Source organism: Ochotona curzoniae, unplaced genomic scaffold (assembly GCF_017591425.1).
Source record: "Ochotona curzoniae isolate NIBS_2020 unplaced genomic scaffold, NIBS_Ocur_1.0 contig_3819, whole genome shotgun sequence".
Lineage (NCBI taxonomy): Eukaryota > Metazoa > Chordata > Mammalia > Lagomorpha > Ochotonidae > Ochotona > Ochotona curzoniae.
The window spans coordinates 35,949,615-35,975,290 of record NW_024466004.1 but is presented as its reverse complement, the minus strand read 5'-3'; the positions used below and the strand labels follow the sequence as shown (position 1 = coordinate 35,975,290).

At 44.6% G+C, this 25,676-nt stretch overlaps 3 protein-coding genes across 7 annotated transcripts in view; 1 reads left to right on the top strand and 2 right to left on the bottom strand.

Moving 5' to 3' along the window:
- Nucleotides 1–3,266: 3,266 nt before the first annotated feature.
- RWDD2A (RWD domain containing 2A) lies at nt 3,267–6,367 on the bottom strand. 3 transcript variants are annotated; one of them, XM_040983690.1, is made up of 3 exons: nt 6,309–6,367; nt 5,168–5,289; nt 3,267–4,173 (listed from the first exon to the last, which is right to left on the bottom strand). In XM_040983690.1, exons 1-3 carry the CDS (start codon nt 6,319–6,321, stop codon nt 3,496–3,498), a joined length of 813 nt encoding a protein of 270 aa, XP_040839624.1. In that variant the 5' UTR covers nt 6,322–6,367; the 3' UTR covers nt 3,267–3,495. The 3 variants fall into 3 exon arrangements, with proteins under 3 accessions (XP_040839624.1, XP_040839623.1, XP_040839622.1); XM_040983689.1 differs by having other exon boundaries at nt 5,168–5,397; nt 6,309–6,363; XM_040983688.1 differs by lacking the exon at nt 6,309–6,367 and adding an exon at nt 5,516–5,740 and having other exon boundaries at nt 5,168–5,397.
- Nucleotides 6,368–6,498: 131 nt separating this feature from the next.
- On the top strand, nt 6,499–24,790 carry PGM3 (phosphoglucomutase 3). 3 transcript variants are annotated; one of them, XM_040983686.1, is made up of 13 exons: nt 6,499–6,550; nt 7,876–8,081; nt 10,400–10,584; nt 11,805–11,872; nt 14,450–14,583; nt 15,730–15,925; nt 16,582–16,739; nt 17,683–17,766; nt 19,427–19,525; nt 21,362–21,475; nt 22,289–22,411; nt 23,334–23,507; nt 24,124–24,790. In XM_040983686.1, the coding sequence occupies exons 2-13, from the start codon at nt 7,878–7,880 to the stop codon at nt 24,211–24,213; spliced, it is 1,629 nt and encodes a 542-aa protein (XP_040839620.1). In that variant the 5' UTR covers nt 6,499–6,550; nt 7,876–7,877; the 3' UTR covers nt 24,214–24,790. The 3 variants fall into 3 exon arrangements, with proteins under 3 accessions (XP_040839620.1, XP_040839621.1, XP_040839619.1); XM_040983685.1 differs by lacking the exon at nt 6,499–6,550 and having other exon boundaries at nt 7,713–8,081; XM_040983687.1 differs by lacking the exons at nt 6,499–6,550; nt 22,289–22,411 and having other exon boundaries at nt 7,708–8,081.
- Nucleotides 24,791–24,869: 79 nt separating this feature from the next.
- The window catches only part of DOP1A (DOP1 leucine zipper like protein A), a 103,620-nt gene continuing 102,813 nt past the window's right edge, over nt 24,870–25,676 (bottom strand). Inside the window, exon 39 of the mRNA XM_040983684.1 lies at nt 24,870–25,450. Coding sequence (XP_040839618.1) covers nt 25,145–25,450 — 306 coding nt within the window. The 3' untranslated portion in view covers nt 24,870–25,144. The remainder of the gene's footprint in view (nt 25,451–25,676) is intronic.

Here is a 25,676-nt window from a genome sequence, read left to right as displayed (position 1 = left end):
CCAACTACTGCGGTCTCTTGGGGAGTAAAACCATCAGACAGATGATCTTCCTCTCTGTACATCTGCCTTTCCAAAAATAAATAAATAAATCTTAAAAAGAAATGTTATCATAGACTAAGCTTAAAGGGGACATTGCAACTTTTATTAATATGAATTCCTTCCAAATATCCATTTATTAAAAATATAATGTCCTGGGGTGAGCCTTATGGTGCAGTGCGCTTAGCCAGTGCTTGTACTGGCGTGCGTGTGAATGCTGGTTGGAATCCTGGCTGCTCCGCTTTTTTATGTTGCATAATACAGTTGCTTAGCCTTAGTGATTTCCCCTTCCACCCTTCCTATTGCTTCTCACCCCTACTAATTTCCCCTATATTATTACTATGGTACGCTCCTTCGGTAACCGTCACAAGTCCATTGTTCTATTTAACTGTATTATGACATTTTAGATATAGAGAATGGCAGAAATCCCGCATTCTGTTGTCAAGGCGGCAGTCCATCTTCAATTTGGAAGCATAGAGTGGAGCTGCATACTGCATTCTCTTCACATCTCAATGTGATAGTCTACGATACAATTCCTCTAGAGACTATATGTACGTGCATGTTTACCTATGTATCTATTGATCTTGTATATTACATCAAGGTTGCCTTATATCAGAGAGAACATATATTTGTCCTTTGGGATTGGCTTATTTCTAGTTGAGACCATTTTGTTGCAAATGGTAGTTCATTCTCTTTCATGGCTGAGTAGCATTCCATAGAGTAAATTCCATACAGTTTCTTTATCCATTCCTCTTTTGACAGGAATCTGGGTTGTTTCCATATCTTTGTTATTGTAGATTGTGCTGTTGTAAATATAGGACAGGTCACTTTCTCATATGCATGTTTCATTTCCCAGAAGTAGGATAGATGGGTCATATGGCAGATCCATTTTCAGCTATCTTAGCACTTTCTATACTAACTTCCACAATGGTTTTACTAGCCTAGGACAGGAACCGGCACCCATATGGGATCTTGGTATGTGCAAGGCAAGGACTTTAGCTGCTAGGCTACCCACTGGGCCCTATATTTTAATTCTTTTAGCTTACTTATGTATGTTTAGTAACTTTTGCTAAGTAATCACTGGAAACATCTTTGTAAGGTAGGTGCTTAATATTTCCTGGTGTGTGCAAGGCAAGAACTTTAGCCTGGCATAGTGTGCCAGGCCCTATAATAAATTTTTTCAAATCTTTAAAAATCTTCAAGGTAATGAGCCTCCATTTTTGAAAAATTTTTATTTTGAAAGGCAGATTTGCAGAGGAGAGACGAAGAGATCTTCAGCCCGCTCGTTCACTCCCCAAATGGCCACAGTGACTGGAGTTGAGCTGAGCCAGGAGCTTCTGCCAGGTCTCCTACACGAGTGAAGGTTCTGCTTTCCAGGACCAAAATCGGGGGCCGGGGGGCTGTGTTCAAGTGGAGTGGCCAGGACACAAACCCATGCCCATATGGGATGCAGGAGAGAGAAGTGGAGGATTAGCTTCCCAAACCACTGCACTGGCTCCCAAGTCTCCAATCTTAATAGACACAGATTCTGATTCCCAAGAAAGAAAAAAAAAAAATGCTGGGCGCTGAGCTGCTGAGCATTTAGGAGGCTAGAAATGTGGTGGGCTCTAGGCATGTTCACAACCGTGTCTCTAGGAGTGATTTCATTCACCTTCTCCTAAACCATCTAGAGAAGAGGCAGTTGTGTGTGTGTGCACGCGTGGGGGAGGGACTGATGTAAATGCTTCTATTAGGCTGGGCAAACACAGCCAGGGGACCAGCAATCTGCAATGCATACAAAGCTGAATTTTCAATTATTATATATTTGCTTTATAAACCCTATGCTCCTCCTGCAATGTCTATTATAAGTGCTTTATAGAAAAGATTTATTGCTAAATGCTCAGCCTGGGTATGTAAAAGTATCTTCTGAAAAATAGGATATCATAAACTAATTTTTTTCCCTTTGGTTATTTATATGTATAAAGAATCAGATTGCTCTATATTTTAGTTCCTTTTTTTAAAATTATTTTTATTGGAAAGGCAGCTATAGAGGAGAGACAGAGAGGAAGATCATCTATCCACTGATTTACTCCCCAAGCTGACTCAATGTTCAAAGTTGCGCTGAACCAAAGCCAGGAGCCAGGAGCCCTTCATGGTCTCCCATGTTGGTGCAGGGTCCCAAGGCTTTGTGCCATCCTTGACTGCTTTCCCAGGCCAGAAGCGGGGAGCTGGATGAGAAGCAGGGCTGCTGGGATTAGAACCAGTGCCCATATGGGATCCTGGTGTGTACAAAGCAAGGACTTTAGCTGCTAGGCCACTGCACTGGGCCCTTTATTTTAGTTCTTTAAGCTTATTTATGTATATTTAGTGACTTTTGCTAAGTAATCTCTGGAAAGAACTTTGTAGGTAGGTGCTTAATATTTTATTTCAAAGGAAATATTTTTATCTGCTTCAGGCCCAAACTTAAGAATGTCAATCATCCTATTCAGAGTCGTGGGAGGTTACACAGGAGAATGACCCCTCCACTGCGTCAGTCCTGAGGAGCACCGGGAAAGGTCCTTGGCAGTTTAGGTCATCCTCCCTTTACATGAAAGCATCTGAGACACCCAAAAACTCTTGGGGAGGGGTGGGTACCGTGTACTGAAAAGGCGTAGCAAGAGCTACTGGGAGTGGTGGCTCTCGGTAGAAAACAGCTGGTAGGGTTTTCAATTTTTAGAAGAGGCAACACTGAGCATCAATGTCATTAAATATACACATATTTTATGCTCTCCTCCCACAAGTAAGGTGACAGTGCGGTCATCGACACCGATTCGCTCTCAACACTGTGTAGACAAAAAGCCATGCTTCTTTGGTGGAAAAGAACTGAGCTAAAAATAATCGTATCAATTTCACTAGTATCATTCACCAACTGAAATAAACAGCAGGATGCTCAGCATTGTGGTCACTTGTGTTGCTCCTGGACTTCATTCCTGTGGTTCCGATGCCATTGTTAGATCTAGCATAACTAAAAACATTTGAATTGACTTAAAGAAATGTAGCAAACATGTATTCTCCCGTTGTTGTCTTTTTGACCTTGGTCTAGAGTTCATCTGCAATAATGTAAGACAGGTTGGTGTGTCACCTGGGTGCTGGTATCATGAGATGGAGAGGTGTTATTCATATTTATGAATTCGTAACTGCAGTCTGGTCTCCGATGTTAACTGTGAGGTTTAGATTGATCTTTAAGCAAATCAGCATCACTGGTTAAATGGATTGTTTTTATTAGTTTACAATGAAATTGTTTCAAGTGACTTCACACAAGCACGTAGGGACAACATCACAATTGCACAGTTACCAAGTTAAAAGACCCTTTCATTTCATTACCAGGTCAAAACCCAGAAGCTAGGTCTTCCATCCAGGCTGCTCTATGCAGCCTGTGACCTTTGGTATTAACATAAACACGGACTGATTGAAATGACAATTTAGGCCGCTAATGGTTTCCTAAGAATCTGAACTTTTGCTCTCAATGCCAAATAGTATCTGAAACACATGCTCACTTTTGTGTTTTTTGAGAAATTCTAAGAACTGGCCCAGGTTCATGTGATAGTCATTCCTTAATCCATAGTCACCATGGGCCTCAAGGAGTAATTCTTCAAATGAATGGAAGAGGCGCAGGTCCTCGCCATCGCCTTCGGTCTCGGTGCTTTCTGCATGCTTACAGGAAATGTGCTTCCAGTTGGGGTACCTAATCGTGTGCCAGAACTCCTCACAGTGCTCTTTGAATCCCTCCACACAGATTATGCCAGGCTTTCCCGTCATGCAAAAGCCAGTCACATCCAACCTTTTCCCCACCTCCAAAATCTTTTTCCTTAGGTCCTGTTGGTATATATGGTGACTGTAGATCCACATCCGGATGAACGTGTTCTTGACCGGCTTTGCCTGTGTGGACGGTTCGTACGCGAGCTTTCTGTTCAGGAAATACGAGGCGCTGTTGTCCTGGAGCCACTGGATTGCTGCGCATACACAGAGCTCACCTGGGTCAAAAGTCCCGATGTAGGAAGTGAGACCTTTGTTGAGCAGCAGCTGCTGGTGTCGGTCAAGCTCAGCTGACCGTCCAAACAGCTGCAAGGCTGCATAGGGGTAGCTGTGAGGCATGGTTACTTGCAAATCAATTTTCGCCTTAAAATGGAAATCAGAGAGATTTAAAGAGCACAAGAAAATCACAAAAGTTCTCACTGGCAGCTGCCTGATTCTAATAAATGAAATAGTCCTTGTGATCTTTCTGTCATGCATGCACCGAGTACTTTATATCCATCAGTGTCTGTTGGTGCATTCATTGTGTCAGATATTTCTTGAACAGCTACACATGCCCAGTATGTTATCCTGGGATTAAGAAATGAAGCAGCCAACATTAGTTCTGCCCTCCACTAAGACTACAGCCTGGAGGAGACACATTAAACAACCACATAAAACACATGTAAATTCAATTGTGAGAAGTATGTTCATGGAAAAGTTCAGGGTCGCATTGATGTGTGTGAGCGGCAAAATCCAGTCTGCAGAACCAGGAATTCTCCCCCGGGGGAAGAGACAACTGGAGGATTAGGACACAGAGGCGAATGTCAGATGCTAAAGCCACACGTGGTCTAGGCCAGCCAAAAACCCCAGAGGCAGGTAAACTCACTTCAAGCATTTAGATTTTGTAGCTGTCTACGCTTTCCGTGTATGGTGCCATCAAAATCAACCAGGAAAAAAGCAATTCACTCCTTAAAAGCTAGTTTTTGTGTTTTTTTTTTAAGTCAGTATTGGGATTTGTGAAAATCTTGGTATTTGTAAAAAGTAGCCCATACTATAAGCCAGACTGGCAAGCAATTGAGTGCACAAAGCAATAACAGCTTAAGACTGCAAGACATTTTCAACAAAAATGCTAGGTGTCTTTGTTCAAAAGGTGTGTATGTTTATATGAAATTTAGAATTTTTTAGAATTTTTTTTTTTTTGGCCAAAGGTAGTTCATGGAGTTTTCCTCGTTTTGTAGCTTTTGCTTTTCAATAACTAAGAAAATAAACATCTGGAATGTTCCCACTTTATTTCCTGGATAGGAAGCTTGCCTTTCTAGATGTTCCAGTTAAAACCTGGACACCTGCCAACGCTTCAACCACAAATGAGGGTACCCACCTTAGGCTCCTCAATCTGCAGCGTAATCACAAATTCGATTTGGGGTGGTAGCGCTTCCCTGGTGCCTTCCAAATAGCGCTTTATAGTCGTCAAGGCATTCACGTCTTCAAGCTTTATTTCCCCTTGGTTAGGAAACATGGAAAACAGCATTTCCATTTCCAGCAGCTGAAGCTGAAGGCTTTCCTTCACCGAAGCCGACATGTTGTCTCGGAATCAACCTGCCGGGAAACCTGGAAAGGCGAGATACTGCCGCTGTCACTGTCAGCGGGTACCCCCAGCATTTCCCGGGGCTCCCTCTACCTGCAAGCAATCCCGCAGGAGCCGGGGACACCAATCCCCGCCTCTTACCCCTTTCTGCTTTATCGCCTGATCTCCGAATCCAACAGGCACAACATTACCTAAGAGACTCCATTAAAATCCATTTTCCCAGTTCCTTTTCCTACACCCCGCCTTGCCATCTGGAGCTGGGAATCTGCGCTTGCAACAGGTGTTCCCGCCGACCCGCTGCAGGTGGTTGGCAAATCACACCTGTGGATGCTCGGCGAGCCCGAATTCTGGGAAAAGCAGGAGCCCGTCTTTGGATCCCCCTGCGGGTCCCGGATCCGCAGTGCAGGCAGGAAAGGGGGCTCCGGCGCCAGGGTCCCGCTGCCCTGGTTCTGTGCCACTGCCTTCCGGAGGGGCCGGTCTCCCTTTCCGGGAGTCCCACTAGACGGGTCGGGGGCTCCGGAGAAGCTAGATTCACCCACCCCCGTGTATCCTTGGGGGATGTGGAGTCTTAGAAGTCAATAAATAATTGACGTTTAGAGCGAACCTGCTGAGAAGGGAGCAGAAGGGGGAAATGACTGTGGCCCTAAGATGCTTTTCGTCTTCAGAGGGTTGGAAGATGACATCAATGATTCAGAAAGGGATGCGGGAAATGTCATGGCGCCCACTGCGGCAGAGGCTACCTCGTCAGAGCTCCCAGCTCGAGGCTGGGTCCTCATCACCGCCCCCATCCAAGCCCACCAGGTACCCCGACCTCCCGGGGGCGCAGGACCTGCCTCTTCTCGCGTCCCGACCTGGAGAAGGGAGGCTGCGTTTCCGCGGCCGCCTTGCTCTGGAGCCTCGGGCCCCAACCCCCGGGTCCAGCGCGGGGCCTCACCCTTCCTGCTCATTCAGTGGCAACAGCCCCGGAGCCCGCTCCGAGCCGCAACCGCAGTTCCGCAGGCGCGAGCGGCGCGTGACCGGCGGCCCTCCCGCGGCGCCATTGGCCGGGGGGCGTGGCCACGGGCCGGAAGTCACGCAGAGCCACGTCTGCGACCGGGGAGCCGGGGGTGCGGAGGCTGCGGGCGCCGGCGCAGGGTCCCTGTGCGCGCGGCGGCGGGAGCGGAGCGCAGCGGTGAGGTGAGCGGGCCCGGGGCTGGAGGGCGGCCGCAGCGTCCCGGGCTGCGTGGGAGCCGGCCGGCCGGCTCCTGGGCCCCGCGGCGCGCCGCTGGCAGGCTCGCGGGGTGGGTGGGTTCGGGGACCGCGGCCGACGCGCCTCCCCGGGCGCTCCCTGCGCCCCCCGGGGTCGGTGTGGGGGTCCCCGGCCCCTAGCCTGCACCGAGACCTCACGGTGGAGAACGGGGCTGGGAGGAGAGCGCAGCTGACGTGGTTTGAAGATTGAATGGAGAGCAGAGATACTCAGCTCTGGTGAGAGTGGCCGCTGTTGGCAGTTGGCAAAACCTACCTTTAAAGTGTCCGCATCCTCAGTGCAAATAGTTTTAAAGCCTAAGATGCAGTAAAGTGTGGAAACGTTTCAGACGACTTCTCTGAAACTTACAAGGTGGGTGTACACCCTGACTCATAATCACGACGCTTTCCGGACAGGTCGGTTTTTACAAAAAAAAGCGTATCTGTATTTGCTCACGCTGAAATAGCATTGTAGAATGCCAGCTCTTTCCAGCAAGAGAAAGGCAGTTATTTCTCACCAATTCTGATTGTTTTTTGCTTATTGAAGCAATAAAGGCTAGGAAGGCAAGATAGTGAGGCTGGTAGCTGTAAGATTGCCACTCTCTGGGCCAGTTGGGAATGAACTGATTCAGGTATACTGGAAATCCAAGATTGGCAATCGCAAGTTCCACTTAAGTGGAGGAGCCCAGGGAGAAGTGTTGGTGTGCTGAAGGCTGGAGCGTGTTTCGTTAATTCAGCCACACAGGTGGTTCTACTTAGAAGATGCTGATAGGTTCAGAGTTATGTTTGGGAGGATATCCTGGTTCTTTGGGCATACAGAGTACGTGAGAATAATTCAAAAGGGCTGTGGAAAGTAGAGTTAAAGGCAGCTTTACTTTGGTGTGAGGATTCTCCCTGTCCGTGCGTGGTGTTTTAAACAGAGCGTGCATTGCCCATGGAGTTTTTGAAGGCCCCTGGTGTTGGATCTTGTATTGGGAGGGCGCTGGCAGAGGGAGGTCTTGTTCCTTCCTTTTCCCTGGGAGGAGGAGCAAGAGCCCACATTCATTGCTCAGATGTTTGCAGGCTCGGGCCACATGAGGATCTAACTTTAGGAGCAGAGGGATTCCAGCCCTGAATCGGTTCAGCGCTGGACACGGTGGACACAACCCATCGTGATTTCTTTACTCCCTGGAACTTAAGATTTCTTGGGCAGATGTGGAGTCAGACTGGCGTGCTAGATGAGAAGAGAATGGTCCTTTGCACAGTTCTTCTGCCTGAAAAGCGTCTTCCCTTTACAGACATGGATTCAGATGTGATCAGCAGACACTCCGCGGTACACGCCAAGCCCATTGGACTGACCCTTCAGTATGGGACTGCGGGATTCCGAACGAAGGCACAGCATCTTGATCACGTGATGTTCCGCATGGGCTTATTAGCTGTCCTGAGGTCCAAACAGACCACGTCCACCATTGGTGTCATGGTGACAGCGTCACACAATCCTGAGGTGATGCTTCTGAGTGTTATTGATACAGCAAACTGTTGTTTATAAGACTAATCCTTGGCGTCAGGCAGTTAGACCCAAAGGACCAATTCTGATTCTTGGACTGTGTCTAGGTTTGGAACAGCTTTTTCTTAAGGGAGTGGTCATTTAGCCCATGACTCTTTAGTGGGTGTGGAGAATCTGAAATTAAAATGTCATTTTTTGGACAGTATCCATGATTAGAAACATTAGAGAATGTTTTTCCTTGTTAGTTGAACTGAGCTAGGGTTAGTCATGTAAAAATGTTAACGCCTGTTAACAGTGATGGGAGAGATTGAAATTCAGTAAGGGAAGGGACGCCAGGCACGGGTTTGAGCCTTTTCAGGCAGCTTTTCTGTGGCTTGGCAATTCCTGTGCTGACGAAGTAGGGAAGGAGAGAGGGCGGGCGAGCGTGCGTTTGCAGCAGAGTGTCACTGAAGACTGGTGAGTCTGTTTAATTAAGCTTTTAATCAAAGTAATCCTTTTGACACAGTGCTTTGATTTTGTTAAAAAATTGTTTTTTTTTTTTTTAAAGTTTATTTGTATTTCAAAGGCAGAATTAGAAGAGACAGAGAGCTTCATCTGCTGATTCACTCCCCAAATGGCTACAATGACCGGAGCTGGGTTGGTCAGGAGTCAGGAGCCAGGGCATCTTCCAGGTCTCTCACTTGGGTGTTGGGGCCCAAGGGCCTGGGTAGTCCTCAGTCATGCCAGGCACATCAGCAGGGAGCTGAATTGGAAGTGGAGCAGTCAGGAATTGAACTGGTGCTCATATAGAGTGTCAGCAATACAAGCGTAGATTTAAACCACTATGCCACAGCTCCAGCCTTAATTTTTTTTAGTTTATTGGAGTTACAAGTCTCACAAACTGTATATTCATGTTGTGCACCTTCATATTTTGATACATATGTACATTATGAAAGCATTACTGTAACATGTGCATATCATTTCTTATAAATATCTGTGTATGTGATGAGAATACTCTGAAGTCCACTAATAAATGGGAAGTATGCATTAGTAACCATAATCAGTACAGTTGGGCCTCTAGAACTTAATCACTTTGTACGCGTTCACCAACACCCCAACACCTTCCCCACTTCCTGCCCCTGGATGCCACTTTTCTACTTCCTGTTCCCCTTGAAGTTCACTTTCAGTGGGACGCTGTGATGTGTTCCTTGTCTGGCCGTTCTGCTTGGCTCACTGTTTTCCAGGTTTATCCAGGCTTTGGCAGATGGCAGGATTTCCTTCCTTTCCAAGGCTGGATGAGAACTCTGCACGTACACACCACTGCATCTTCTTTAGCTACTCCTCTGTCAGGGGACACTTACCTAGGAACTAGCAGGTTGTTTGTCTTTGTTAATGTTTTGATGCAGCCTGCTTCATTCTGACTGCTGATAACCCACGGATTACATGGATGAAAGACTGTGCTGCCCATTGGTGAGGTGTGATGTGTTTGCCTGTGCGGCTGCATCAGCTGCAAGATAAAGCCCTGTGGGTCAGTGACGCCTTGGGACCTCCCCTCCCCCACACAGTCCCTCTTCCAAATGTGTGATCCCCATGAACGTGTACATGTCTAAAGGGGGAAGTGACTGCAACTGACTGATGGTGCCTCAAAAGCACCTCCCAGCTACAGAAGTGCTGTCAGAACAGTCTGTTTCTTTCCATTCATTTCCGCTCTCCAGGAATGAGAACAGAGCGGAGTTGGGAGTGCTTTCAGTTTCTGTGCTGCCCTCCAGTTGGCACGCTGGTCAGTTGGCTCTCAGCATCCAGAGGCAGAGGAGGAGGTGCTCTGTGTGCCCTCTGTGCTCCTGTCTGATAGTGGATGCATGGCGCAGCCTCTTCAACAGCTGGTATGACACAGCGCTTGTTGAGTTTGGAAGTCAGGTGAACCAGATGTTTTTACAGCAGCACTGCCATCTACTAGCTGTGGGATTATGTATTGTCCAATCTCATTTTTTTCATCCCTGTGGGATTTTCAGTTAATTTGACACGTGTATTATGAGACTTTGTCAAGACAATGCGTAAGGGGACTTAAGTGTAGAAAACAGTGATTGGAGGGTAAGTGTCTTGGTGTAGAAATGTTTGAAATCCATACGTGTTATCCCTGCTTCCCATAGACTTCCTGAAGACCCCTCATCTGTGCCACACCCAGGCTGGGCCTGGCATTGGTGTTAGCTGGCACGAGCAGGAGCCGCTCAGCGGTAGCTTCCTTTGGCTGCGGACAGGGAGAAGCCACCACGGGTCCTGCTTCCTCACTTTCCCTCATAAATGTGAACTTGCTCATGGTGTCTTTCTCTCCTCAGGAAGACAATGGTGTAAAATTGATCGATCCCCTGGGGGAAATGTTGGCCCCTGCCTGGGAGGAACACGCCACTTGTCTGGCCAACGCCGAGGAAGAGGATGTGCTGAGAGTGCTGGTGGACATCAGCGAGAAGGAAGCCATCAGTCTGCAGCAAGAGGCCTTCGTGGTCATCGGCAGAGACACCAGGTGACCGTTAGCGCCCGCTCACAACACAGCTGTGGGATTCCCGTGCCCAAGGCAGGTGGGAAGCATTCAGTCAAGCGGTGCCCTCCTGAGGGGCCCCTCCAGTAGGGTAAAGCCAGAGCTGAATGCCAACCACCCACGTGGGTGCAGGGGCCTAGGCCCTTGGACCACCTGCTGCTGCTTTCCCAGGGGCATTAGCCGGGGGGGCTGGATTGGAAGTGGAACAGCTGGGATTTGAACTAGGTTTTGGCATAGTATGTTAGAATCAGCCTGGTAGGCAGCTTAACTCCATTATACCTAAGACTATGCCACAACGCAAATCCCAAGATCGAATTTTATCCAAAGATTCTATTAAAGCAAAGTTTCTCCTCAGTCTCCCGGCGCCTTGGAGTTGTAAAACATCCTTTATTCTGTTACCAGTTTCCTGAATACTGCTGGTTGCCAAGTGACTTACATGTGGGAGTGTTGGGCCACACTAAAGCTGACCTTTACCTAGTTGGCCTTCAGCTTCACTCATTTAAATGTCACATCTTTTTTTCTACAAAGTGCTTAGAAAATGATCTGTTTTGTTTTCACAGAGAAATAGTGTATTCTTTTTTTTTTTTTAAGATTTATTTATTTTTATTGGAAAGGTGGGTATACAGAGAGGAGAGACAGAGAGGCAGATCTTCCATCGGATGATTCACTCCCCAAGTGAGCACAACGGCTGGTGCTGCGCCATAGGAAGTGGAGCTGCCGGGATTAGAACCGGTGCACAAATGGGATCTAAGGACTTTAGCTGCTAGGCCATGGCGTCAGGCCCAAAATAGTATATTCTGATTTTATAAAATGAAAAATGGATTCTGACCCTTGGTGGTTTAATGCCCAGTACTGTCTGTGTTACGTATAGCACACAGCTGCAGCATTCAGGTGTTCCCAGAACACATTTCTGTTGCTGCAGTCAGACGTGGGGCTTTGAGTCTAGGGTGTTTGGGGTGTCCTTTATATCTGTTTTCTAAGTTCACTTAAGATCCACAATTTTCCTGAGAAATAGGTTGTGAAAGGCTACTGGACAAATGTGTGTAATTAGCCTGAGTCACCTTTTCCAAGTTGATAGCTTTTTGTTCTAATATAATTAACCAGTGATTTAGAAATTGGTAGCACATGATTTCAGCATTTACCTTCAAAACTGGCAACTCTGGGTTTCAAGATGCGGTCGGTTTTTCCTTCCTTTTCTTTCCCAGGTCCAGCAGTCCGAGACTTGCACAATCTGTGATCGATGGTGTGACTGTCTTAGGAGGTCAATTCCATGGTATGTAGTTATTGAATTGTAAATTAATCTTTTAAAAATTACAAAAGAAATATACATTTAAAGTTTAAAATTACAGATGAATTAAAAAGGTAAAAAAAAAAATTGCTCCCAGATATTTATTACAAAGTCAGAGATACAGAGAGACAGAGAGGAAGATCTTCCGTCTGATGATTCACTCCCCAAGTGACCACAACAGTCCATGCTGTGCCGATCCGAGGCCAGGATCCAGGAACTTCCTCCGGGTCCCCCACGCGGGTGCATGGTCCCAAGGCTTTGGGCCGCCCTTGACTGTTTTCCCAGGCCACAGGCAGGGAGCAGGAAGGGAAGTAAAGCAGCCAGGATATGAACCAGTGCCCGCATGGGATTCCAACACATGAAAGGCGAGGACTTTAGCCACTAGGCTAGTGTGCTGGGTCCAGTTTTGTTTGTTTTTTTCCTCCTTAGCTTAGCGTATGGATTTCAGAGAATGAAAGCAGGGAGGTGAAAAGCTGGTAGAGACTGACTGGTGAGCTGAGGAGGGGCTCAACCTGCTGTCTCATCGTAGAGTAGGGCAAGGATTTGGATTGTGCTCCAAGTACAGTGGAGGATTTTATGTAAGAATAAAAGCGCATTTTCACTGGAAAGTGTTGTGGCTGGGGCGTGGGGAAGGGAAAGGAAGGCGGGCAGAGGAGAAGGGACCAGTTAGAGCGCTCTGGGATGTGCAGTTCTTGCGGGAGTCATTCCAGAGAGGAGTGGAGACAACTGAATATTGCAGGCTAAGATTTTGTGTGTGGTGAGCGTGGAGCTGCGGGAACGACCTCCGGGTCAGCGGGCTCGATGATGGTGCTTTTTACTTAGTACATGTAGTGATCTCCCAGCAGATGCTTAGTTGGTAATGCTTTGGTTTCGTCCTTTAGCAGTTTTTCAAGAATAGTTTCCTCTCTGTAACACTTTGTTCTAACTCATCTTTGTTTATTTATCTATCTTGTGAGTTCCCTGTAGCATTCTGGTCACCTTTGTATCAGAGCCAAGGTTGCCTTCATAAAATGCCATTTGTCTTGTTTAGCTACAGGGCTCGGCAGCTTAGACTCCCTTTTGCTTCTAGCCCAGACTCTCTTGTGTTTCAGTTTCAAGTCTGGACAGCCTTTTATTTTTTTAAGATTTATTTTTATTGGAAAGTTAGGTATACAGAGAGAGAAAGAAAGATAGATCTTGTGTCTGCTGATCACCCGCCAGGTGCCCACGATGGCCACAGCTGAGCTGATCCAAAGCCAGGAGCTCTTCCGGGTCTCCCACGCGGGTGCAGGGTCCCAAGGCTTTGGGCGTCCCCGACTGCTTTCCCAGACCACAAGCAGGGAGCTGGATGGGAAGTGGAGCTGCCGGGATTAGAACTGGCGCCCATATGGGATCTCGGTGTGTTCAAGGTGAGGCCTTTAGCCACTAGGCTATCACACCGGGCCCACAGTCTTAGCTACTAGACATTTCAGGGTTGGATAGTCGTTCATCTGTGACTTTCTTTCCATTTCTCTTGTTTATTGCTCGTGGTGGTTTTCTTGCACCCTTAGATATATTTGACTGGAAGCTGTTTGATTTTCCTTGAAAATTATTTTGTGGGGTGCTTTAGAAATTTCTGCAAAAGTTTATTCATCTGGTTAAGTCCAGTAACAGGTACCTGGGGCACTTCCTGGGTAGGTCTTGTTTAAATTCTTCTGTGCAAGGTGCTACAGGAGTCCTGTGGAGGTGCATCAAGGGACTGCACCTTGGGGAGCAGCTTTGCTGGGAGGGCTTGTCCTCTCCGCCAAGGGCCATGACAGTTTTCAGGGGAGCGGGGGTTGGCTTGGACCTAACGTTGCAAGGAACGTGTAGTGTGTTGGCTTATTTCAGGGGGCCTTAGTCTTCTGGGTTCCCCTTGTTTGACCAGCAGGGACTTTTCTGCACTGAAACCATAGCTCAGTTCCTGGCATGGAGGAGTTGTCCTTGGAGCAAAATGGGTGTGTGTTGACTGAGGTCTTGGAGTTGCTGCCTTCATGTGGACTTGGCCTGCTGTGCCTCTCTTACTTCAGCACCGCAGCTGAGATTTGTGTAAGAGCTAGCGTGTTGGATGGTTTTCTGGATAATTCGTCAATTTTGTAGTTTGTGTTGTTAATGGAAATGGAGCTTCATTGTTACTTTTCTTTTTAAGATTTATTTCTTGTTTATTGGAAAGTCATATGTACAGAGAAGAGGAGAGACAGAGAGGAAACAGGGCTGCCGGGATTAGGACCAATGCCCATATGGGATCCCAGCACATCCAAGGCGAGGATTTTAGTGACTAGGCTACTGTGCTGGGCCCCACTGTTACTTTACCATATTGATTTATATTTGTATTATTTTTTAACTCTTCTAAATGACTGCTTACCACCACTCAGTGTCTGATGATTCTTTTACAGTTGAGTGTGTGACGTGCCATGTCTGGCTAGTGTGAAAGTGCTTTTGTGTGTTTCTGAGATGTCTTATTAGGAAAAAAAATTTGTCACCTTGAAGTTCTGTCAGTGTGACTCTGTTAGCTTTTTCTTAAGATGATTCAGCACAGTGAATTGCTTTCTGTTTCCCTGACAGATTATGGCTTGGTAACAACACCGCAGCTGCACTACATGGTGTGCTGCCGAAATACTCATGGCCAGTATGGAAAGGCAACCACCGAAGGCTATTATCAGAAACTCTCCTCGGCCTTTGTGCAGCTTACCAAACAGGTGAAAAGCCTCTGGGATGTGGCTGTTTAAATGGCTGAAGTAGCACCGTCCATCGAGCGGCTTATGTCAGTTTGTCACTGCTCCTCCCTTTCCCCAAGGCATGGCCTACCTCCTTTCACCCTGTAGGGCTCCCCAAGTTTCTGGTGTGGGGATCCTGCAGTCTATGTTGGCATTTACCTGGCAGGGCACAGGACATGTGGAGATGACTGTGGGAGAAGGCATGGTGGTAGTCTTGGGTGAGGGTCGCTGTAACTGTTCAATCAGATGAATGTGGTCTTAGGGTTTACGGGGACACTGTTGGCTTAGCACTTGAAAAAAAGTTTCTCCTAGGTCCACTGAGTTGCTGAACTTGAAGAGACTTGAGGGCTATGAGTTATTTGTTTAATAAATATTGAGCATATGCTACTACCAGGCACCATTACAGCACAGCCCTTTTTCTCCATGGGACTTTTGGGGTTCAGGTAAGGTTCAGTGGGAGAAGAGACTGGACAGTTAAAAGTGAAGCCCAATACCTGCTCATTCATGTATGCATAAATTATGCATTATGTATTTTTCATTAGGTATTCCTCCTAGTTTGCGTGGCTGTCTTGTAGGCTATAATATCGATTTTTAATCTCCTTTTTAACAAATTTTGCTTTAAAAATTTTGAAAGAGATCTTCCATTTTCTCTTTGATTCCTCAAATATCCACCTAGTCAGGGTTAGGCCAGGCAGAAGCCAGGAGCCCAGACAAGTGACTCAATGTCCCAGGTGAGTACTCAGCCATCTGAGTCGTTGCCCAGCATCGCTCAGGACGCTAGCAGCAGGGCTGGAAGTCCCAGGCGCTCTGGAATGCAGGTATCCCAAGTGGTAAACTCTGTCAAGTACCTGCCCCCGAGGACCATTTTTAAGGGACCCTGTTTCATTGAGGATTAATTCTACAAATGGCTCTGTTTGTATGAGTTCTGCCAGTGTCTGGGGTGTTTCGTACTTTTCATTTCTTGTTTTACAGTTTCCATCTGGATATGGATATGTTTTCCTCCCAGCCCCCTGGTTTACATAGTTACATTAATGGAAGTAATAGAATCCGCTTCTCTGTACACAGACGTAAGGTCTTTCACTTTTGCTTATCAAATGGTAACGTTTTCCTTGCATATCTCCTTTGGAGGCTTCCTGCAGCGGAGAGGATTGCCGATCACTCAAGATTGATTGTGCCAATGGCATCGGGGCCCTGAAGCTGAAAGAAATGCAGCGCTACTTTGCCCAGGGGCTGTTGGTTCAGCTCTTCAATGATGGGGCCAAAGGGAAACTCAATCATTTATGTGGGGCTGACTTTGTGAAAAGTCATCAGAAACCTCCACAAGGTATGTCACACCGGCACGGCACGACAAGTTTGAACTCTTGGGAGTGCCATCTGAGGTGGCAGAGGAGTAAGACACAATGCTAGCTGGCTGTGTCACTTCTAGATATTTAGGAATCTATCCACTTGTCAGTGCTCTGCAAAGGGCTGGCTGCTCTGTCTGCCTGCAAGACCCTGCCCTCCTCGAGGTCCCCAGAAAGTCCGGTGGGCAGGCATGACTAGAGAGCGGCCTTCAGGAGCAGTGCTTCTGGCATTCTAGGTTGCATCCAGTTCGGTATCCCTGCTTCGTGCACATTCCTGGGCTCCAGCCCAGGGCTTCTGATTAACTGGTGGGGCATAAATTTGCACTTCTGTCAAGTTCTCAGGCTAATGCTGCTGGTATGCCGGCCACAGTTTGAGCACCACAAGTAGAGTTATCTTTTACCTTCTCTGTATCACATGCAGTATAGAAAGGACACCATGGCCCCCACGTACATCTCGCCCTACCTCCTCCATCACTCATGTTTTAGTTTAGTATGTTTGTCATGTAAGGCCACTGTGATCATACTTTAATGAGAAAATGTTCTTTAGTCGCATTTTTAGAAGAGAAAAATGTAAAACATTTTTGAGTTTTATTCACATTTCTTCAGCTAAAATTCATGCTGTTATCCTGTGTGCTAGGAATGGACATGAAGCCCAATGAGAGATGCTGTTCCTTTGACGGAGATGCAGACAGAATTGTTTATTATTACCTTGGTGCAGATGGTCATTTTCATCTCATAGATGGAGATAAGATAGCAACGTTAATTAGCACTTTCCTTAAAGAGCTCCTGTTGGAGGTATGGTGATAGGGGATTGGTTGCCCTATACAGAATGCCTTGATATTTGTGAAATAATTTTGTAGCAGTTACTGGATGTTTCCAAGGCACAATTTATGGGAAGTGCCTTACTTTGTGGCAGAAAATAAAAAAAGAGGTAATCATTCCAATCATTTTTTTTAAAGACCTATTTATTTTAAAGAATTTTGGGAGTAGGGTGATGGGAAGGGGCCATAGTAACACTCCACCTTCTGGTGGGGGCCGGGGGGCCATGTTGCACTGCTTTCCCAGGCCGTTAGCAGGCTGCTGACTCAGAAGTGGCACAGCTAGGATGTGGACCATGCCCATACGTGATATTGGCATTGCAGGTAGCAGCTTTAACCTTTACTATGCCAAAATGCCAGCCCCTTCACTCATGTTTAATGTTGGGGAATTGGTTTTGGAGCCTGAAGTTTCTGTTCTTTACATTGGCTAGGTTTTATGATTTGAAGTTTGTTATTTTGGTTTCTTCATGACCAACACCCTAATGAGAGTTTCACCATCACTCTCTAGAGCCTCAAATTTAATAGGAAATATTCGAGAGATTTATGTTTTATAATTGGGATAAGCTTAGAAATGTGAGATTTGTTTTGCACTTTTTGGAATCTTTCCTAAGTTAGCTTAAAGCAAAGTACATTATAGGAAATGACTAGGATCTGGTAAGAACTCGTTGAAGGATTCAGTACTTTTATGACAGAATTAAAGATCGGGATAACACAGACTTCTTTAAGGAAGATTTCTTACAGAATTGCCCTAAGTGGTGCTCTAAAAGCCACCTTCCACTCTACACATAAAATTTTAGTCAGTTATTGTATTAAACTCCGACTCAGCCAAAACAGCTCAAGATTTTGTCCTTTAGAATTCTCATCATGCTGTTTTTGTAGTCTCTGCACTGTGGCAAGTTAAGTGTCACTGTTTTGTCTAGATCGGAGAAAATTTGAATCTTGGTGTTGTACAAACTGCATATGCAAATGGAAGCTCAACACGGTATCTTGAAGAAGTTATGAAGGTACTGAACCATTTTCATGTTCTGATTGTTTAATAATTCTGTTGTAAGCAGTTTCTGCAAGAAAAATATCAGGAATGTCCTTATAAAAGTATCTATGCTGTAATGTAAAGCTGAGCTTTTGGGAAAGTAGAGATCAAAACAAAAAAGAAACATTATCCCCTCTTCCATTTCATGGAGTATTTTCCTTAGCAAATGTATACATTCTCTGCTTCCTGATAATGAATGTGACTAAGGGCTAATTACGGTTGAGGAATATGATACTCCACAGAGGGGAGTCTTCAAAAAGCTCATGGAAGTATATGTTCTTTAAAAAAACATACATGGGTTTCAAAAATTTTGACCCTAAAATTGATTTACCTCTTAATTGCATTTTCCCACCTAGAATAAATTTTTTTTTTAAGATTTATTTTATTTTTACTGGAAAGGTGGATATACAGAGAGGAGAGACAGAGAGGAAGATCTTCTGTCCGATGATTCACTCCCCAAGTGAGCGCAACGGCGGAGCCTCTTCTGGGTCTCCCACGCGGGTGCAGGGTCCCAAGGCTTTGGGCCATCCTCGACTGCTTTCCCAGGCCACAAGCAGGGAGCTGGATGGGAAGTGGGGCCGCTGGGATTAGAACCGGCGCCCATATGGGATCCCGGGCGTGCAAGGTGAAGACCTTAACCACTTGCGCCACCGCGCCGGGCCCCCTACCCTAGAATAATTTAAGCACCTTCATGGTTTTCTTATGGGCCTGGAGTCACCTCTTTTCCAATATAAAATCCAAGGAAGAAAGCACCCTTGTATCTCAGTATCTGGAGAGTCTGACAGGTGCCTAGCTCCAGGTTGTAATCATTTCCTGTTATGGGAGCAGGGAAAGTTCTGTTCCCTTGGATTAAGGCAGTTAACACAGATGACCATCCAAATCTGTGTGACAAACTGTGATAAATGCTACCGACAGCTCTTCTTATCTGAGAACTAATATTACATCAAATTACCTTCATGACACTTGCTAAGATGATAGGGCATGTTCTGCCTAGGACTGTTATGATAAGTACTGGGAATACAGTGATACAGTTTTGTAGCTGGGAGAGGTTAGGTGCAACTCCAGACGTAAGTAAAAGCAGGAATTAGGTAACAAGAGAGAGCAAGGGGGTGTGTGTGTGTGAGGAGAACCCTCCTGACTCCTCCTATCCCCTAACCTGTGGCCAAGAATTGCCAGAAAATGGTCTGAGCATCAAATCCAGCCTGCCACCGTTTAGGAATATTTAGTGCATCAGATCCATGCATGTTTGTGTGGTCTGCAGCTGCTCTCACTACAGTGACCCAACTGAGTGAGAGCAACAAAAGCCATCGCGCCAACAGATCTAAAGTATTTGTAGTTTACGGAAAAGCTTGCAGATTGCGACTCTAAGCTACTTTCTGCATGAGGCATGAACTCAGCTTTCTCCAGCTGTGACACCATGTCACATCCTCACTGGCCATCTTTGTAGGAGACCCTCTTTCTCACCGAGCTTTACCCTTGGTTTTACTCAGTGAGGAACACTTCTCATTTCGTATTGTAATGCTTGCTTTCCTCATCAGACTGAACTCCAGTAAGTAGGTTTACTGTGACATCACCAGGAGAGTAAGTATACAATAACTTTTTTGGATTAAATATTCTGTAAAATTGTGTTGTAGGTACCCGTCTACTGCACTAAAACAGGTGTAAAACACTTGCACCACAAGGCTCAAGAGTTTGACATTGGAGTTTATTTTGAAGCAAATGGACATGGCACAGTAAGTTTTTTTTTTAATATTTTATTACAAAGGTAGATTTACAGAGAGGGACAGACAGCTCTTCCGTCTGTTGGTTCACTCCCCAAGCAGCTGCAATGGCCAGAGCCGATCGAGAACCAGGAGCCAGGAGATTCTGGGTCTCCCATGTGGGTGCAGGGTCCATCCTCTACTGCTCTGCTATAAGCAGTGGGCTGGATAGGAAGTGGAGCAGCTGGGACATGGGCCACTGCCTACATAGAATCCCAGCACTTGCAAGGTAAGGATTTAACCACTGAACCAGGCTTCACAGTAAATTCTTATCAACAATTATTACTGGCTTTGGCCAGCAATTTTTTTATGATTAACCTGTATCTAGGTAGTAGAAGATAATATTCTACTTTGTTGAAACAGTTGGAAGGTGGCAAATCAGATTACTTGGTTAATTCACATTTTCATGTATTATGAAAGTTAGGGTTTGTAATCCTTGTATTCATCTTTGAATATTTTGTTGCTTTTTGAATATTAGAGCCAGAGAAAACGAACTCCCATCCTTTGGCTCACTTGCCAGGTGCCTTCAGTGACTCCAGGAGGAGACAATGCTGGAAGCTGGAAAGTTAGTCTAGGTCTCCCATATGGGTGGCAGGGACTCAATTATTTGAGCCCTGGCATGTGGCTGCCTTGCAGGCTGTGCACTACTAGGAAGCTGAGAGCCCATTATTAAACACAGGCATTCAGACATGGTTTGACTGGCATCTTAGCTGCTAAGCTACATGCTTGCCTCTAATAGTTTTTAAAAATGTGCAGGTGGTTGGCATTTGACCTGGCTACTTGGGCCTGCATTCCATATCCGAGTGCCTGCGGCTGTGTCCTGGCCTTGCTCCAGGTTCCTTGTTTCTTGTGCACGCTGGGAAGCAGTAGGTGCTTGCTCATATACTCGAGTCCCTGCCACTCATGTGGGAGAACTGTTTTGTGTTCCCAGTTCCCTGCTTTTAGCTGGCCCAGTTCTGGCCACTGTGGGCATTTGGTGAGCAGTCTATGTCTCTGCTTGTGCAGTAAAAGAAAAAATGTGCCATTTTTAATCCTTTTCAACAAAATATAACTTTAGTGAATGACCAAATGCAAGGACTTGCAGGTGAATTTCTAAAGGGTGGGTTAATATATTTTAGGCATTGCAGTCCCTGAAGCTTCTGTTGCAACCACTTAGCTTTACTGGCCCAGCAGAGGGTACTGCTGTGAAAGTTTATTTACATAATGGCAATCAGCCAGTACCTGATTTTATCAGTGGCCATGTATTTCATTAAATAGCTGAGCGTGGTGTGCTATCCTCCTGGGATTAGGACTTCTTGAGGACAATAAAAAGGTGAGGAATGTATGACGGAAATCTTCAGCCTGTCATGTAAGTTCTTGATACTCTTTACTGTGACAAACAAAAAAACCAGAAAATTTTCTGGTGTTGCTTAGCTGGTAATATGTAATGATTTTAGGGTAATAAAAGTAATGGTTTCTATTAGTTACATCCTTTAAGGTAGGCTTCATAACCTGGTCACACAGAACTAATCTTGTTAGCTGAGGAGAAAGACAGGAAGAATTCACTATGTGGTCATATTTGGTCCAGGTGGCCTTTTCTGTGTCATCAGTTTAAATGTTTACAAGTGTTAGGAGAGAAGAAATTTCTTCTCCTATTTATCCATAACCTTGGGGTTTTGACTGGATCTCACTACTTTCATAAATTGAGAGACTGCTCTTTTCGCCCTTAGCTTCTCCCTCTTTGGTCTGGGCACAGATTGAGCTGTAACGACAGTATTCCTGGTGGGCTGGGATAGCACTGCATGGCTGATGTTTACGTTCTCACTGCAGGCACTGTTTAACAAAGCTGTTGAAGCGAAGATAAAACAACTAGCGGAAGAGTCAGATGAGAAGAAACAAAGGGCTGCCACGATGCTTGAAAATATTATTGACTTGTTCAACCAGGTCAGAATGGATGGGGCAGTGGACTCTTGGTTGTGCTTGTTTTCAGTGAACTCTACATTCATATAAAAGGGTACTTCAGAAAACTCATGGAAAATGGAATTGAAAGAAATTTTAGTAAAAAAAAAAAAGCAAGTTTGAAACCCAGGCACGGTTTCTCTGTAACAAGTATTTCCCATGAATTTTTTGAAGTCTTTGTATGAGGGCTGATAGTTGATACTAGAATACAGATTATAGCTATGCAAGAACATTACTCAAGGAAAAATGGTGGAATTAATGTTTGAGTAACTGCTGTATGTTGGGCTCTTTACATAGTTATTTTGCAATCCTTGTACATGGTAATATGGAGAGAAGAGTTAGTACAATTCCATTTTTAATTGAAGGATCAAAGGCTTAGGGCTGGAAATGGCAGAGTGGATCCAACTTCAACTGCATTTAGACCGAAGTTCATATTTCTTTGTTACAAACATAACTAGAACTCTTGAGATTAACCATAATAAAGAAAAATTTGAGACATACAATGTTATGTGGGAACCTTAGAGTAGCTTAGTCCTTATGTATGATGAGGCTGTATTAAAGACAGATCTCCTAAGAGCGACTTCTGTATTGTTTAAATACCTTTATTATCTTTCATGAGTATCTTTGCCCTATTCTTCATACCTATTGATCTACACACAGAAAATCTGTCCGTTACTGCTACATAGGGATAGGGGAAGGAGGGAACCCAGGCTACTATGTCGGTTTCTCCCTCAGAACATTCATGTCCAAGGTTTGCTTGTGTTAACAGTAGTTACTTTTTGTTTCCCTATCCTGTAGGCAACAGGTGATGCCATTTCTGACATGCTGGTGATTGAGGCCATCTTGATGCTGAAGGGCCTGAGTGTGCAACAGTGGGATGCACTTTACACCGATCTTCCAAATAGACAGCTCAAGGTTAAGGTATGAGAGTAACTTCTGACTACTGACTCAAACTTATTATCAATTATTTCTTATAAAATACCATTTTGAAATTCACAAGGACATAACCATTCTATTGTTTAACTAAGTGAATTTATTCCCTGTGTAATGGGTAAGTATCTGGCTCCCAATGTAGAAAAATGGTATGAGTGACTACATTTTCTTTAAAAAAGATTTTATTATGGAAAATAAAAAATGTAAGACAATGAACCCATGTACCAGCTTTTACAGATTTCAGGCATTGCCCTATACATTTCCATACCCTTATTTTTAAGCAAAACCCAGGCAGCCTGTCATTTCCAGTGAACATACTTTCCCTTGCTAGATACTAAGTAGAATCTGTGGCCTCAAAAGAGAATTTAAGGCACTTCAGATACATTGCTGATTTTTTGTTTATTCCTACCACACATGACTGTGCTCTTGATTTTTAATGGTTTATTCACTATACATTTACCTACAGAATTTGTTGATTAGTTTTTGGCTTAACTAGGAGATTCCTGTTAAGTTCTCAATAGGTTCCCTTGGTCCGGTTTGACTACTTAAGTTGTCCGATGAATGGCTACACTGGTACCTGAAGCTTGCTTTGGAATTTTTAGGTTATATGGTATTCACTAACCAGTATTTTAGTGGTAACTGTAAAACAGTCTGGAATTTTTAAAAGGTAATAATTCTGTAAAGATTGAAAACAAAATAGAAGTTGTAAAATGCTGAAATTAATAACCTTGGCCATAGAGAAATGGAGCTTAGGATGAAACTGCACTAAAAGTTCCATCAGTGTTGCACTCTGTGGTCGTTAAGCCAAAATAAAGGTCCGTCAGCATAAACCTTTGGTAGAAATTATGTGGGGTGGGTTAAGCTGAAAGGGAATGTAATATAGCAACAAACACGAAATGCTTTTGCTCAGGTTGTGGACAGGAGAGTTATCAGCACGACAGATGCTGAAAGACGAGCAGTCACACCGCCAGGACTGCAGGAGGCCATTGATGCCTTGGTGAACAAATACAAGCTCTCCCGGGCTTTTGTCCGGCCCTCTGGCACAGAAGATGTGGTCCGGGTATATGCGGAAGCAGACTCACAAGTAAGAGGGGAGCGTTCTGAACACAGCGGGCAGAGTCTAATAACAGAGGGCAGGGAGAGGTACTAGGAAAGAAAACTGTTTCGGTAGTATCTGGAACCCCTCTCTGATATTTAAGGCTGATATGAAGATCACAAAATTTGTATCAATAGTTATGTACTTGAGCAAAATTAGAATCACTCCATTTATGCTCCCAAATAACTGTCATTTTTCCTAGGCTTTCCCAAAGTGTCAGATTTGAAACTTTGGGAAGAATAATGTTGTGACTTTTGAAAACTCAAACTGGAAGCAAAGATTTTCATAAAGTTTCCTGTAAATGACAGCCCTTGCCTTTTTTGTTTACTTGCTCTTAGGTCATATGTGGCATTCTTGCACAAAGTTTAATTGAATGTACTTAGTATTTGGAGTAAAAATTATAGCCTAACTATACACTTACCTTTTTTAGATGAATTTCACTTGTTGCTCACCTACTTAAGGGCCTTGGTATTTGTTGCTGAAAGATGAAAAAAGGTCTTATTTAAACCTAATAGTGAAAGAATTCAAAAGTGCCCTGTCCTCTAGAGTCCTCTAAGCGGTAGATGCTGTCTTTCTCATATAATCTCCTTTACTGTCTTTGCAGGAAAGCGCAGATAGCCTTGCACATGAAGTGAGCCTGGCAGTGTTTGAACTGGCTGGAGGCACTGGAGAAAGACCCCAACCACATTCCTGAAGATACTTTTTATATTCCAAAGGAGCTGTATTTTTTACATTTTTATAAAACTGGCATAAGAGCAATAATGAGATATTTATAATCACTGTTTACAGTGTACCCATTTGGATCATTTCTAGATCTCCCTATATTTCTTAAACACTACAAGAATAATTTTAATAAGAATTACTACTTCTAAAGAAATTTACCTTTGTTTCACCAATATGAAGTGTTGGGATTATGTGATTTGATGATTAACTTCATGGTATACCAAGTTAATTCATGTAGGCTGCTGGAAAATTAAATGTTACCACCTCCTGTTCTGACTGCCATTACTAAATCACAACATTGTTTTGTAGTATTCCCCATCTTTATACAACAGGTTCTCAATGATTGGAACATGACTTACCTGTCTGCTTAACATCGTCAGAAATCAGGTGTGAACGGAGGGCGGCTCCGTCTGTTCTGTGCCGAGGGAGATGTTCCTGCTACACTCGGAAGGCCTTGTGGTCCAGGCTTCAGTTGCTCTTCACGGTCTTAGTGGAGGTAGTGGAAGAAAACCTAATTCATTACTAAACCTCTTACAGAGAAGGGATACCATTCCGATACCAGAACATGAGTAATAACAAAAACAAATCCCCAACTGATCTAAATTAAAGCAAACTTGAAACCAGTAGAAAAATGTGCAGTGTATATTTTGCAAGTTTACGACAACTCAGGACAGTAAAACAATGAATCATACGTATATATAGCTCTCTCAGGCATCATAATCAGTATGAGCCAGCACTATTTATACTTGATTCAGGCCATATTCAGACATTTGCTCTTATTTACAAATATTTAAATTAAATACAATCTGAAGTGTTACATACAAAAAAAAAAAACCCAAAACTATACAACTCAGTAGTGTTTCAGTAATTACATTTAAGTTAAATGGAACCACTTGCGATGCTCAAGTTTTTATCACTCCTTCCAGAAAATCCTTTTCTACCATCTCTTCTATTTTTTGCCTGGCTTTGCTGGAGGATGGTTTGTGGTTCTCCAGTTTCATGTCCTTATTCGGGAAGGTGTTTGAGTAGAGGACAGGGCTCCCTGAGTGTCCTCCGCGTCGGCTTGTGACTTTGCTGTTGAAGACCTGGCTGAGGACATTGAAGAACGGCAGGAGCTGCTCCATGCTGCGCACGGTGCAGATGCTGAGCAGCAAGTGCCCCGGCTCCCAACCCAACGTTCTCCCTGAGTTGTCTTCCTCTGGGTTTTTCTGCAAAAAACAAAAAGGCAATTATTGCTGACAAATGAGACAGAATGTTAGGAGACCTTAAAAGGATGTAAACATCAATAGAATTAAGAAACAAATACAAATGAAAACTTTCCACACTATATTAAAACCTCTTGCTTTAGAGGTCTTTTAGTGCCACTTAATTTTATATGGAGTGGTCTAACTGGAGTAGTGTTTTCCAACCAGAATGCAACCAGTTTGTAACATG